A 15,339-nucleotide genomic window follows, 5' to 3' on the forward strand; every position below is an offset into this window, starting at 1 on the left:
GTGTTCAACATGGAGGAGAACTGATTCATCAGCTGAGGGAGGGCGGTAGGTTTCCTTGCAGGAGGTTCCCTTGCTCATATTTGACTTGATGCCATGAGACATTGTGGGGTCCAGAGTCAATGTTAAAGACTCCATGGGTCACACCCAACCAAAGAATGATGAGTAATTATGTTTTGTAGATTGCCACCTGGTTGTGAATTCCTGGCTGCCCTCTAGAAAAATGAGCAGCAGATTTATTTCTATTTAAGATTATTTCGCATTTCAGCCAAATTGTGACACTTAGAAATGTGACGGTCTCAAAATGTTTACATGTACTATGGATCTCCTTTGATGTTGCTTACGGTAAGTTAGAGAATGTGTTATCTTATGAGGACAGAAGGATTATGCCAAGCCACGGACAAGGCATAAATATGCTGGTAAAATGAAGCTGAGTCCCTTTAAGACCACAAGAGTCAAATTGTTAAGTTAGTAGAGCTTTAGATCATTGAGTTTAATTGCTGTTTTGTGAGGGAACTTTGCAGATTGGAAAGTGCTTTTCAAGTTCTGCCTTAGGAAATTGCATTGCATTTTATCAAAGTAAGATGCTTATAGTGTAATGTTTGTGAGCAAAGATGACTTGTGTTTTGAGATTTTTTTATATATATACACGCGTAGGTATGGAATTTGTACATTGGTTATCGGCAGCATTTCCTTGAGCCACCTTTTCCTTTCAAACCATTGTAACAAGAGTTCTTATGATTTGGGTTACATTTTGGGAAGAATTTAGATTTATCTTCCAATGCTATTTAGACTGGTTTTGGGCCACTTTATAATGTTATCTTCCTTTACTACATAGTTCAAAAATGGTTGAAAAAAATTAATTAAAATTTAATTGAAAGCACTCAACTCAAAACAGATTGCATAAACAACAAAAATATTGGCTAATGGCAACTTATGCAAAATAGGTTCATACTACACTACCTTGGTTGGAAAATCTGTCGCATTTATGTTATGCTGATAACCGTTCTAGTTACATTTTTTTCTCATTCATTTTCCCCCCTTTCCTGTGTCTGCACTCATTACATTTTTCAACTCTAAAAGCATGCAATTGAACTGAGCTCAGTTTTCTTATTATTGATACCCTTTTGCATACAAGTTAAAGAGTGTGAGAAAACGGCCTTAGTTGACTCTTACTTGAATCTCTCTTTCATCACCACCTTCACCCCAAAAGGTTGCTTTCCTTCATGATTTGCACACATTCAACATATGATAAACTATCTTTGTGCTAGAGGTGAGCACCTCAGCTCCAGTGTGAATGGTATTCAGTACATGAGTAACTAACAGTTTTGTGAGTCTAGTGCACATCCAGTGCTGTTAATATGAACAAGTGGTCCATTTTGTTACGAAAACAAGGTTGTCTTATTTGCACAATGTATTTAACTTTGTATATTGTGCGGTTTTCTTTTCATTTCAAAAATGCAGCATATTGCTACTTCTGAATAATTTTGGTTTGTGATCAGTTTGTGCCACAAGCCATAAAAGAAAATTTAATGCATAAAGGATTACTGCTAAATTTAGAAATGAATCTTTAACTATCTGCTTGTAATTTTGTTATAACTTGTATTAAAAAGGATCATGTTTTTCAATAGAATTTACCAATTACAGTTGTTGCTTCAGGTGAAAATTGATGCATACCATAAATAATACTTACTGATTTAGACATGTTCCTGAAGAGATTAACAAAGTGGATATTTTTACCTGGTTATAAAAGTATAAAAACAATTCTCCCCAATACATGGGTTTTTTTGTTTCAGAAATACTTTTGTTCTCTCTGGTATTAATGATTTCACTAAGTAACTTGTACTTTTTTTTGCGCAGACAAACAAAGATCTTGACTTGTCCATCAATGCATCAAACAATTTCAGTTTAAATGTCACTTGGTCCATAGGATCAACAGGTGAGTTTTTTTTTTAAAGCAATTTGAGTTCTTGATTTTCAGTTGTACAACTGGATCAATAATATGTGAAATATAAGAGAACATAGAGTGTAATTCACTGAACCATTTTTCTATTAAAGTTTCACATTTTTAAAGAATTGTTTTTCCAAAGTATGTTCAGAACAAAACTTTTTACGTATCTTTGCAAAGCAACTCAATTGGTCTTTTTCAGATGCCTAGAGGGTCCTACAATCTAAGTCCTTTGTTTCCATGGTACAATATAAACTGCCTTAAAAATCTAGGGCCCTCTGGGTTTATTTTTTGTTTAAGGTTAAATCCTTCCCAAGTAGTGAAACTCTAAATTGGGTTATCTTTGATTACCTGCTCCAAATTGTTGGATGTTCTGTGTTTAAATAGGTCAGATATATAACTTGTCCTAAATTACATTGTTAAATGTAGCTGGATGCTAAGTACAAAAAGTTAAGTCCAGTCTGAGTTCACTTCAGCTGTGTATACAATCCAAATGTGTTTGTCTATGTATGCTCACTTTGTGCAGCATCCTTTTGTTTTGCCACCTTTTATTATTCACCCTGCCCAACCACATGCTTTCTGTCTTTTTGTGGTTGTATTCTGATGGACGGATGAGGTTGAACAAGTTTTTTTTTAACTTCTATCAGTGATCGAACATGGTTCACCTGGAATGTCAGAGAAGATGAAACTTAACCCTCTTTTACCCCCTGCTCCCAATGCAACGGATCTTAAATGTTTTTCCCCACATGACACTATTCAACCTAGCCGATAACTGACTAAACTCATCACCGGTATAGTCAACTAATTTGTAGTCAACACAAAATGAGCATACATTAGATATGCATTTGGATTGTATACACAGCTGAAGTGAATATGGACTGAACTTAATTTTTTGTACTTAGCATCCAGCTACATTTAACAATGTAATTTAGGACAAGCTATATATCTGACCCATTTAAACTCAGAACATCCAACAATTTGGAGCAGATAATCAAAGCTAATCCAATTTAGAGTTTCACTACTTGGGAAGGATTTAACCTTAAACAAGAAATAAACCCAGAGGGCCCTAGATCTTTAAGGCAGTTTATATTGTACCATGGAAACAAAGAACTTAGATTGTAGGACCCTCTGGGCCTGAATGCAGAGTAAATATAAGGGCCCCTATTGCAAGCTTGACTGATATTGACCAGGTATTGAACTGGGTGTTTTTCTGATCTATGTGATGCAGTGTCACATCCTTGCATGCCATTACCCACTGAACTATTCCCACCCCCAATGTTATGGGTTGGAACTTCCTTGTTCTCACTGATGACAACTTACCCCAAAATTTGCTGGGAATCTCATTAGTTTTTGCTGTAATGTAAAGACTGGCAGATATTAGCGCAATAATGAATAACTTATGTGGGAGTTTGGCAGACGTAACTGGGGAGCGGCCCAAACGATAAAGGAAATTTGTGTGTAGTGATATTTTAGTGTAAAGCAGTGTAAGTCATGCACGAAAATTTCCATAGAAAAATCAGGTGCAACTTAGCTCTTAGGTTGAATATTCCATGGAAATTCAGGGTTTATATATTGAAAGAATATTTGGAATTAAAATCATCTTTGCTGTTGTGCATTTCTTCAATTTCGCTTTATCAAATTTATTATAAAAAAATTATATAGAAACATAATCTTTGCAGATGTTTTGTGAAGGTTATGTGTTTTAAAACAGAAAATCTCTCTGTACTTGAGGATTAAAGGTCTTTTTAAAAAAAATTGATTACATCTTTTCAATTATTGATTGTGACTATGGATTCTACATACATAACTCAATTAACTGCATTGCTTTGCATTTCATTTCAGTAAATTGTTTTTCAAATGGGCAGCATTAACATTTCTGAAGCTATAGCAATGTGAATTAGTATAATTCAAGTTAAGATAACTTCCATATAACAGCTTTAATTAATAAATATTCATGCATAATTTCTTTCTTGTCAGTCATTTGCGTTACAGTTAATGTTCAAAGTCAGAAGTTGCCTGATAATTTATACTGAATCCATATTTCATGTGGGCCAGTGAAAAGGATATAGATTTTTCAAGATGGATTTATAATTTAACAGTGACTTTTTTTACCATGGCTGTGGTCTTTTGAATTGTGGTATAGTGACATATGGATAGTGTGCTTTTTGTGCAACTTCTTCCATGGTGTAAAGCAATTAAACCCTTGAACCCTATGCTTTATAACTTCACAGAGCTAATTGCCTTTTGTCTTAAACCCTCCCAAGCAAAAATTATCATTTTTTTTGTTATTGAAATTCCATGCTACAGAGCCAAGGCGAATACCAGGGCTGAAAACAGCGTTTTGCGATAAATTGAGATAATTGAATAAATTAATTTATTGAGAGAATTTGGGAATCAGTGAAAAGCCTAAAGACAAATTTAAACTGATTAGTAACAAAGCAAAAACAAAATCTGCAATTGGAGGTCCCAGCTGCTCATAGAAAACGGAATAATTCCGTACAACAGCACTCCATGTAAAGCTTACATTTCTTTCAGTGAATCCCACTTCACCTTCTAGCTTGCTTCTCTGTCTGACTAGTGGAGGTGGCAAGTTCTGCTCCCTCTTTCACAGAAAGTTTTTGGTGTGTGATTCATTTTACTGGATCAAGCTGCAGGGAGTTCAGAAACAGCTCTGACGTAGAATGTTAACTTGCTCAACCTGTACGTGTGCTCATGTTACACCCGAGGTACAACTTTTCCATATTTAGATGTGATAACAAGATGGCTCAAAAAATAGATATTTTTGCCCCTCAAGCTATCCATATGCTGAAACAGATATACCTTTGCTTCATGCCTGCCTCCATTCTTGACAGCTCTGGTATATTCAGTGTTGATGCATCATCTTTGTTTATCCTCTTAATACCTAGGGAAAATCCATTGTACACTTTTGAGAAATCACATGGACAGTATCCCTCCAGGAGTTCTGTACTCTTGGGAGACATCAGCTTCCAATTCGTAGTTCACAGGGTTTTTTTTGATGACAGTTTCTTATTGCTGTGCCAATGGGGAAAAATACAACTTTAAATCTTCCTTGCTTCATAATTGGTTGACTAACTTGCGGCACCTGCAATTGAATTAAAAAGAAAGACAAAGATGAAGCTCTGCAATGTCTTCAGATGACGCCATGGTTTCGCTTCCCCGAATAAATTCTTTATTGTGCAGATCATAGAATCATAGCAAGTTTAAGGCACAGAAAAAGGCCGCTTGGCCCATCATGTCTGTGCCGCCCGAAAAACAATATCTATTCTAATCCCACCTTCCAGCATATGGTCCGTAACCCTGAAGATTAAGGCACTTGCGGTGCATATCCAGACTCCTTTTAAATGAGTTGAGGGTTTCTGCCCCAACTACCCATTCAGGCAGTGGGTTCCAGACCCCCACAACCCTCTGGGTGAAAAAGGTTTTCCTCATCTCCGCTTTAATTTTTCTACCAATCACTTCAATTTTATGCTCCCTTGTCACTGACCTCTCTGCTAAGGTGAATAGGCTCTTCACCTTCATTCTATCTAGGCCCCTCAAAATGTTGCATATTTCAATCAGATCTCCCCTCAACATTCTCTGTTCCAAGGGGAACAACCCCAGCCTATTCAGTCTTTCCTCACAGCTGCATTTTTCCAGTCCTGGCAACATCCTCGTAAATCTCCTCTGTACCCTCTCTATTGCAATTACATCCTTTCTGTAATGAGATGACCAGAACGGCACACAGTACTCAAGTTGTGGCCTAACCAATAAGTGATCCAGCATAACCTCCCTGCTCTTATATTCTATACCTCGGCTAATAAAGGAAAGGATTCCATATGCCTCCTTAACCACCTTATCGATCTGTCCTGCTACCTTCAGGGATCTGTGCACATTCACTCCAAGGGCCCTCACCACCTCTACACTTCTCAGTATTTTCCCATTAATCATGTATTCCTTTGCCTTGCTTGGCCTCCCCAAATGCATCACCTCACACTTCTTCAGGCTGAATTCCATTTGTCACTTTTCTGCCCATCTGACCAGGTCATCAATATCTTCCTGCAGCCTACAGCTATCCTCCTCGCTATCTACCACATGGCCAATCATGCCCCCTACAGTTACGTCCAAATCGTTAATGCATACCACAAAAAACAGGGGACCTAGTACTGAGCCCTGCGGAACGCCACTGGAAACAGCCCTCCAGTCGCTAAAGTGCCCATCAACAATTACCCTTTGTTTCCTGCCACTGAGCCAATTTTGTATCCACCTTGCTACATTTCCCTGGATCCCATAGGATTTTATTTTTTTAACCAGTCTGCTATGTGGGACCTTGTCAAAAGCCTTGCTAAAATCCGTGTAGACCGTATCAACTGCAGTACCCTCATCTATCTTCCTTGTTACTTCAACAAATTTGATCAAGTTGGTCAGACAACATCTTCCCTTAACAAATCCATGCTGACTATCCTTGATTAACCTGTGCCTTTCTAAGTGACCGTTTATCCTGTCTCTCAGAATTGATTCCAATAATTTGCCCACTACTGAGGTTAGACTGACTGGCCTGTAATTATTTAATCTATCCCTCGCTCCCTTTTTAAACAGAGGTACAATGTTAGCAGTTCTCCAATTCTCTGGCACCAGACCTGCATTCAGTGAGGACTGGAAAATGATGGTCAGTTCTTCTGCTATTTCCTCTCTTGCTTCTGTTAACAGCTTAGGGTACATTTCATCTGGCCGTGGTGGTTTATTAACTTTCAAGGATGCTAATCGCATTAATACTTCCTCTCTCCCTATGTTTATCACATCCCATACTTCACACTCCTCCTCCTTAACTACAATATCTGCATCGTCCCCCTCTTTTGTGAAGGCAGACGCAAAGTATTCATTAAGAACCATACCAACATCATCCGCCCGTACACATAGGTTACCTTTTTGGTCTATTATGGGCCCTACTGTCTCCTTAGTTATCCTCTTACTCTTAATGTATTGATAAAACATCTTTGGGTTCACCTTGATTTTGCTTGCCAATATTCTTTCATGTCTTTTCTTTGTTTTCCCAATTTCCTTTTTGATTTCACCCCTCCACTGTCTGTACCCCTCTCGGCTTTCTGTAGTATTGAGTTCTCGGTGTTGGACATAGCTTTCCTTTTCTGCCTTATCTTACTCTGACATCCATGGGGCTCTAGATTTGGCCGTCTCACTCTTTTTTTTTGTGGGAGCATGTTTACTCTGAACCCCTTGAAAATCCCCTTTGAATGCCTCCCACTGCTCTGACACTGATTTACCTTTAAGTAGCTGTTTCCAGTCCACTTTTGCTAAATCACTCCTCAGTTTAGTAAAATTGGCCTTGCCAACTCTTAACTCCTGTTCTATCTCTGTCCTTTTCCATAATTATGTTAAAACTGACTGAATTATGGTCACTACCACCAAAATGCTCTCCCACTGCCACTCCTTCCACCTGCCCATTTCATTTCCTAAAACTAAGTCTAAAACTGCACCCTCTCTTGTTGGACTTGCTACATACTGGCCAAAAAGGTTCTCCTGAATGCACCTCAAGAATTCTGCTCCCTCAATTCCTTTCACACTAAAGCTATCACAGTTAATATTGGGGTAGTTAAAATCCTCTACTACTACTGCCCTATTGTTCTTGCACTTCTCAGAGATTTGCGTACATATCTGTTCATCTATCTCCCTCTGAATGTTTGGGGTCTATAAGTACACTCCATGCAATGTGATTGCCCCTTTTTTGTTCCTTAGTTTGACCCATATGGCCTCATTTGATGAACCTTCCAATATATCATCCCTCCTCACAGCTGTAATAGTTTCCTTGACCTAAATTACGACTCCCCCCAACTTCTTTTCCTCCCTCCCTATTGCTTCTGAAAACCCTGTAACCTGGAACATTGAGCTACCATTCCTGTCCCTGCTTAAGCCATGTTTCTGAAATAGCTGTGATATCATACTACCACATATCTAGCTGTGCCGTCAGCTCATCTGCTTTATTTGCTATATTCCTTACATTGAAATAGATACCTTGAGCACTGCCAAACTCTTTTTTACATTTTCTAACCTTTGTTTCCTCTGTCTTCTAGACTGATCGAGTCATAGAGAGATACAGCACTGAAACAGGCCCTTCGACTCACCGAGTCTGTGCCGACCATCAACCGCCCTTTTATACTAATCCTACGTTAATCCCATATTCCCTACCACATCCCCACCATTCTCCTACCACCTACCTACATTAGGGGCGATTTACAATGGTCAATTTACCTATCAACCTGCAAGTCTTTGGCCGTGGGAGGAAACCGGAGCACCTGGCGAAACCCACACAGTCACAGGGAGAACTTGCAAACTCTGCACAGGCTAATTTTCATTTCTGATTTTGTCCCAACAGAGTCTACCCTCAGGTCCCCATCCCCCTGCCAGACTAGTTTAAACTTTCCCCAGCAGCACTAGCAAAACATCCCGCAAGGAACTCAGTCCCGGCTCTGTTCAGGTGTAACCCGTCTGGCCTGTACAGGTCCCATATCCCCCAGAGCCAGTCCCAATGTCCCAGGAATCTAAAGCCCTCCCTCCTGCACCATCTTTCCACCATGCACTCATCTGTCTTATCCTTCTACTCCTATACTCACTTGCGCGTGGCACTGGGAATAATCTGGAGATTACTACTTTTGAGGTCCTGCTTGCTAATTTCTTACCTACCTCCCTAAATTCTGAATGCCGGACCACATCACTCTTTCTACCTATGTCATTGGTTCTGATGTGGACCACAACTGCTGGCTGTTCACCCACCCCTTCAGGGTGTTCTACAGCCCTTCAGTGACATCCTTGACCCTGGCACCAGGGAGGCAACACATCATCCTGCATTCACATCTGCGGCCACAGAAGCGCCTGTTTGTTCCCCTTGCTATTGAATCACCTATCACTATGGCTATTACAGTCTTCCCTGTACCCCCCTGTGCAGCTGAGCCACCCGTGGTGCCATGGACTTGGCTCTGGCTGCACTCCCTAGGTGAAGCATCGCTGTCCTCAGTATTCAGAATGGAATACCTGTTGGAGAGTGAGATTTTGACTTGATTTTTGACTTAATTTTGACAGATATTTTAAAAAGATCTATATCCATTTTGGTGCAGTCTTGTTCTTTGAAGCAATTTATGCTCTGTGAATGCATTCCACTCCCCCTCCATTCTTTCTTGGATGTGGAGTTTTGAGATCTGTTTATTTAACTTATTTTGTTTGCATGTAAAGGTAGCATATCATTGTGTGACACCTTAATTTAAAACAGTAGATTGCTCTTTAAGGTTCGGTTTGTGTTTTGTGGGCTTAAGGGACGATCGTATGATTAATATATGACTTTAGAGAATAAAAGAACTGCTCGAAGGATTCTTTTCGTGAATTTTTCCCTGTTGATTCTTGACCTCAACTAAGGTTAATATTTTAATCTTTTTTTAAACTTCTGTTTAATAGTGCTGTATATGCTTCTGTCAATTAAGCAAATCAGTGCATTTGTCTTACAGACTATTAAAATGCAAAATTCTCACTTTGCAGCGGGAACGATATCTGGAGAGGAAGTACCTATAATCTCAAAAACGACCATTAAAGAGTACAGAGATGGCTTTTCCTATGAAAAGTTTAATTTTCGCAACAATCCAAATATCACATTCTATGTATATGTTAGCAACTTTAGTTGGCCCATCAAAATACAGGTGAGTGATTTTACAGAAGATACAGTTATAAACGGTTTATATCTACTCGAACCAATAGTGAAATAACGGATTCTCCTATCAGTATATTGAAAGTTAACATTCTAAATACTGTAATCTATTCTTTAACTTTGACTTTACTGTAATGAGATTTTCATTTTATTCTGCAGCCCTGTAAGATAATTAGGTACCCAGATCATGAGATCAATGAAGTACCAAGTGGGCAATAAAAACTGCACATTGAGAAATTATTAAAGGCCAGTTTTATTCCTCCATCAATTTTCCTTTATTTATAAATTGGTCCCAAACCCAATTATCTATTGCATTGATTTGCACTGTGGCTTTTTGTGTTCCCTGTGAGTGGACAGAGTATAGTCTGGTACCACTTAAGTGTTCAGCTGAATTGTTAATATAAATCCATTGGTATGTTGGGATGAGCTACAGTAGAACTTCTATTTGATGACTGTGAAAGGTGATGACATTGACAGTTTCAGCAGTATTTGTAATTTAAGCCACTAAATTGGTAGGAGGACATGAATTGCTGTGTGCACAGTTGTGTAATGTAATTTCATTATTGTTTTATTGTTCTGTAATATCAAATTATGACCTGACATAAGCTGTTTTAAATGCCTGATGGATCTGGTGGAACAATTGCCATCATTTATTAATGGGGTACCACAAATTTGGTTACTGTGACTTGAAAGAATCACAAAGCAATGCTTGAAAAAATTTTGTCAGTTAATATGACTGCTAAAAGATACAAAAATATAGTGGAAATTTTGTAACTCTTCAGGTTACTCTTTTTTGCTAAGGTGCATAAAACCATAGCTGGAAGTCATTTTTGTTTATAGTTTTAGCAGGGCAAAGCCCTGTGTCTAGTGTTGTGTGGAGAGCAGTACACACAGGGCTTTGTTCTGTGAAAACGATGGATAAACATTGGAGATATGGTTGTGTAGTGCTGATGTTGCTGGACTAGTAATCCAGAGGCCTCAACAGAGAAAGCAAGCTTAAATCCTGCCGTAGCAGCTTGAAAATTTGAATTCAGTTTTTTTTTAAAGTCTAGAAATAAAAAGCTGTTATCAGTAAAAGTGACTGAAGCTTTCAGCTTGTCATTAAAAACCCAATTGATTCACTGATCTCCTTCAGGGAAGGAAATCTCCCATCCTTGCCGAGTCTGGCTTATGTGTCACACCAGTCCAGCAATGTGGTTGACTCTTAACAGCCCTCTGAAGTAGCCTAGCAAGTCATTCAGCTACAAGGAATAATGCCAAACTACAGTGGTTCAAGAATGCCTACTAGCATCTTGGGGCATAGAACTAGTGTTGAACAATAAATGCCGGACTTGTTAGTGACGTTCACATCCTGAGAATGAATTTTTTAACAGTGGTATATACCTGCTCCAGAACACCACTTGAAGTATTTATTCAGCAGATAAATGAAACGACACTGTTGGTGTTTTAAAAGTTTCTGTTGGGATTCTGTAACACAATGTCTGAGAATGTTTTGCTTAAATCTAGGGATCCTAGGTATAATCCAAGTTAATACAATGGAATAAAGTTTTCTCACTGATGGTGCTGTGGATGCTAGAAATTTCCTGAACAAGATGGAGCACAATTCATCAATACTTTGTACTGTTAGACAATTACTGGGAAATATGTCAAGCGTTTCTGTTGGAGATGAATATTTCACATTACTGAAGTGGCAGGTACTCTTACGATTTAGGTTTAGGTTAAGACGGGGCAGGGTAGAAGAAATTTTACTCTGTTAATGCTGTGCTACATGACCTTGGAATGTTTGTTGCTGATGCTGAACACAGAGTGTGAAGTATAATTCACCAGTTTAGGAAATCCCCAGTTTGAGCATGAAACTTGACCCCAGTACATTTGCTGTAGTATAATACAAATTTAAGTTATTTCCAATTATTTCTTCGTGGTGGTAATTGTTTGGTCGCTGGCAAAGTCAGCGTTTATTGCTCATGCCTCATTGCCCTTGAAAAGTTGGGAGTGAGCAACCTTCTTGATGACAACTGAATGGCTTGCTGGGCCATTTCAGAGGGCAGTTAAGAGTTAACCAAATTGCTGTGGGTCTGGAGTTACATATAGGCCAGACTGGATGGGCATTAGTTAACCAGATGGGTTTTTATGACAATCCGGCAATGTCATAGTTGACATTGCAGATACTAGCTTTTTATTCAGCGATATTCATAATTCTCATTTACACTTCACATTTTATTGGTAAGTAATGTTGTATTAATTAATTGCTGGAATACTTGTTTAATCTCTGCAGCTGGGAAATTGTTACAGATGTTAGTAGATGAATGGTTAACACATTCATTGATATATATATTTTTTGTTTCTTTTAATGAAATTGTTGACTCATTTATTTTAATATTGGGTAATAATTTGGTTAAAACATTGGACTGAGGAATGTCAAAGGAACCCATTAAGTGTTCTTCCACTAAAATCAGCCTGGTAATTTCCCGCCTTGCACCTGAAATTCTTAAGAGTACTTAACTTCTCAAACAATAGAAATGTATTAGTAGAGTTCAGATTCCTGTACAATTTAAATAGAGACCTGCAACAGATCAATGAAAAACCTTTGGGCTTTTTTTGTTTGCTTTGTTTTATCAAGCACCTTTCCTTCTCTTTAACCCTGATTTCTTGCATGTATTGGTTTATGCTGGTACGCAATTCTATGTGAAATGGTAGAAGTCCTTCAGTAACTCTGCCAAGTAGCCATGAGCTCAATTATGTCTTCAACCAATCTTCAACCAACATGCACTTCCAGCAAGAGTCATAATTGTGGATAGTCATCAAGAACAGTTGATGATATTCATGTCGAAACAAAGCTGTTCTGGATAAGATTGGCTAATTCAGTGCAGATCAGGGATTAAGTTGTAAGTGCTTCTGACCAGTATGATTTTTTTTTTAGATTTAGAGATACAGCACTGAAACAGGCCCTTCGGCCCACCGAGTCTGTGCCGACCATTAACCACCCATTTATACTAATCTTACACTAATCCCATATTCCTACCACATCCTCACCTGTCCCTATATTCCCCTACCACCTACCTGTACTAGGGGCAATTTATAATGGCCAATTTACCTATCAACCTGCAAGTCTTTTGGCTGTGGGAGGAAACCGGAGCACCCGGAGGAAACCCACGCAGACACAGGGAGAACTTGCAAACTCCACACAGGCAGTACCCAGAATTGAACCCGGGTCGCTGGAGCTGTGAGGCTGCAGTGCTAACCACTGCGCCACTGTGCCGCCCATATCATACCATACAATGAGTGTACCTGTTTGGCCATTGAGAGAGCTGCTTACGTTCATTGTAGTAGAACAATTTAGTAAAAAATACAGCAGTTCTATATATTGAGAAGTAGAAAATGTTTAATTTCTAAGCTTTTCAGACTAAAATTGTGCAAAAATGCTCTTGTACTTAAAACAAAGTGGTCAGCATTTATTTTACATTGAAGTTGAAATGCATTTCTATCAAAAGAAGCATAATAATTAAATGCATACAGAATGCACTTAAAGCTTGAAGCTGAGATTAAATACTATTGCAGGAAATTGGATATGACCTTAAAATGGACATAGGGATCACGATCAGTGTTCCCTGTAAAATTTTGTGATGTGCAGTCAGTTTTTCACTGCGTAGTAACTTTTAAGTTTTTTGTGTGGATGTGTATGAGCAGTATTTAACCCAGAACAAGGCCTACACGGTACCTTCCAGGCTGGTGCGCTGCCACGCACTTAGCAGCTTAGTGGGAACATTGATCACAATGCGTGGTTAACCTGTTCCTGTTCCTTCTGATGCAGGATGCATGTAAACATAATGCTGCCTGCTAATTTAAATGATAATAGTGTGCAGCCCAACACTAAATGTGCTGTTTAGTGACTGAATTTCTCAGCAGGGCTTCAAGTGCGTGTGAGGTTGGCACCACTTAAAACTAGCCTGCACCTTATAAAGGGAAGGTATATTCTGGCTGCAACAGATGCTGGAAGTGGCTGGGAAAGACATTTTGAGCAGGAAGAATGCTGACCATTAGCACAACAGGGCAGAGAGCGTGCTCCAAGTTTCTCAAATGCAGCACTGGAGGCCTTGCTGCAGGAGGTGGCCAAGGGGAGAGGTTGTCTCTCTCCACAGGGGACCAGGAGGCCCGACAGATAAATACTGCAGAAGGCAGTCGGAGCAGACAGAGGTCGCGGTTAATGCCAGTAGTCTAACTCCGAGGATCTGGGTACAGTGCCACAAGAAGTTCAATGATATAAAAGCAAAATACTGCGGATGCTGGAAATCTGAAATAAAAACAAGAAATGCTGGAAATACTCAAGGTGTCTGGTAGCATCTGTGGAGAGAGAAGCAGAGTTAATGTTTCAGGTCACTGACCCTTCTCCAGAACTCCAGAAGTTCAGTGACCTCACTTGAGTGGTGAAAGTCAGTGAATACATCTTCAAATGCCATATCCTTACAACTGAACCACTAGCCTCTCACACTGCTCAATTTATCACCGCAAACCCCCCTTCACTCATCTCCCAACAAACACTATTTACCATGACTCATATTTCACATTCATAGTTTCACCTCAGCTTGCACACTCTATTCAACTCTGACAGGCACATCACACACACAGATTGCACCAAACTCACTGCAAACTCGTCCTCTTGCAGGACGAGATAGTGCAGAACCACAGGCACCTAATTAGCGAGGGATAGGCACCGTGGTATGTCTTCACCCCAATGGAGGAGGAGGTGCCCGCCATCATTGGAGCAGTTATAACTGAGGCTGTGGTCACTGATGGTGCTGAAACCATTGAAAATGAAAGTATGCTCTTGCCAAGTCCTCCTCCTCGCATCCCACTCCCCCCTCATCCCACAACCTCTTGTGATTTACAAGCTGCAGATGGTGTAAACATATACCTATTGTTTCCCCAACTCTACCCTTTTGCCTTTCAGATACTCAAGAAGTGCAAGAGGAAAAAGACATTGATGATGATGACGCACTGTCACTCAATCTCACATTTGCAGCCACCAGCTCAGATACTGGCATTGCATGTATTTTAGAGGGTAGCATAGAGGCAGGATCTGTATATGGTGAGTTACTGGCAAAGAGTGGGCTGCAGCCAGGGCAGGAGGAAAGGGTAGTGAAGGTGCCAGCTCCCTGAGTTCAGCTACAGATGACTCAGGTGAGCACTTTGATGGCGCAGCCCACAGAAAAAGGCTGATGGGCATTCACAATGAAATGCTTGGTGTCAGAAAGCTTGCTGTCACTGTCGAGGAGCAGGGTGAAGTTTGGCACCAACTTGACACAGGGCTTTGGATAGAGCTTAGAGCCCAACTTTTGCAGTGAGGAAGTGGTGGCCAACTCCATGAAAACGCTTGCAGACCTAACCTTGATGCAACGTCTAATGGCTGATGTCCCAGCTTCCATTGCAGCACAAGCAAAAGCCACCCTTTGTCTTAGTATTGGAATGGAAGCTCAGACTGAAATCATGTAAGCTCAGTTTGTTGCCATGCAAGCATAGTTTTCTGCTCTGCAGGCTCAGATTGCTACCATGGGGAGATGACATTGGCTCTGCAGAGCACAAGTCTGCTGTCCTTTCTCAGGAATATAGCACTTGGCTGACGACCTCTGGGTTTTGGTGGCTGTGAGGGCCCTGCCAAAGACTGCTCCCCCTGTACCTGTGCAGGGGT

General features: G+C 39.9%; 1 protein-coding gene across 3 annotated transcripts in view; it reads left to right on the forward strand.

The window, feature by feature from the left end:
• atrnl1b (attractin-like 1b) overlaps positions 1-15,339 on the forward strand; it is a 1,082,183-nt gene that overhangs the window by 546,405 nt on the left and 520,439 nt on the right. For all 3 annotated transcript variants that reach the window (XM_068052965.1, XM_068052967.1, XM_068052966.1), the window contains exons 23-24: positions 1,858-1,936; positions 9,488-9,645. In XM_068052965.1, coding sequence (XP_067909066.1) covers positions 1,858-1,936; positions 9,488-9,645 — 237 coding nt within the window. The remainder of the gene's footprint in view (positions 1-1,857; positions 1,937-9,487; positions 9,646-15,339) is intronic.

This window comes from Heterodontus francisci, chromosome 20 (assembly GCF_036365525.1).
Source record: "Heterodontus francisci isolate sHetFra1 chromosome 20, sHetFra1.hap1, whole genome shotgun sequence".
Taxonomy (NCBI): Eukaryota; Metazoa; Chordata; class Chondrichthyes; order Heterodontiformes; family Heterodontidae; genus Heterodontus; species Heterodontus francisci.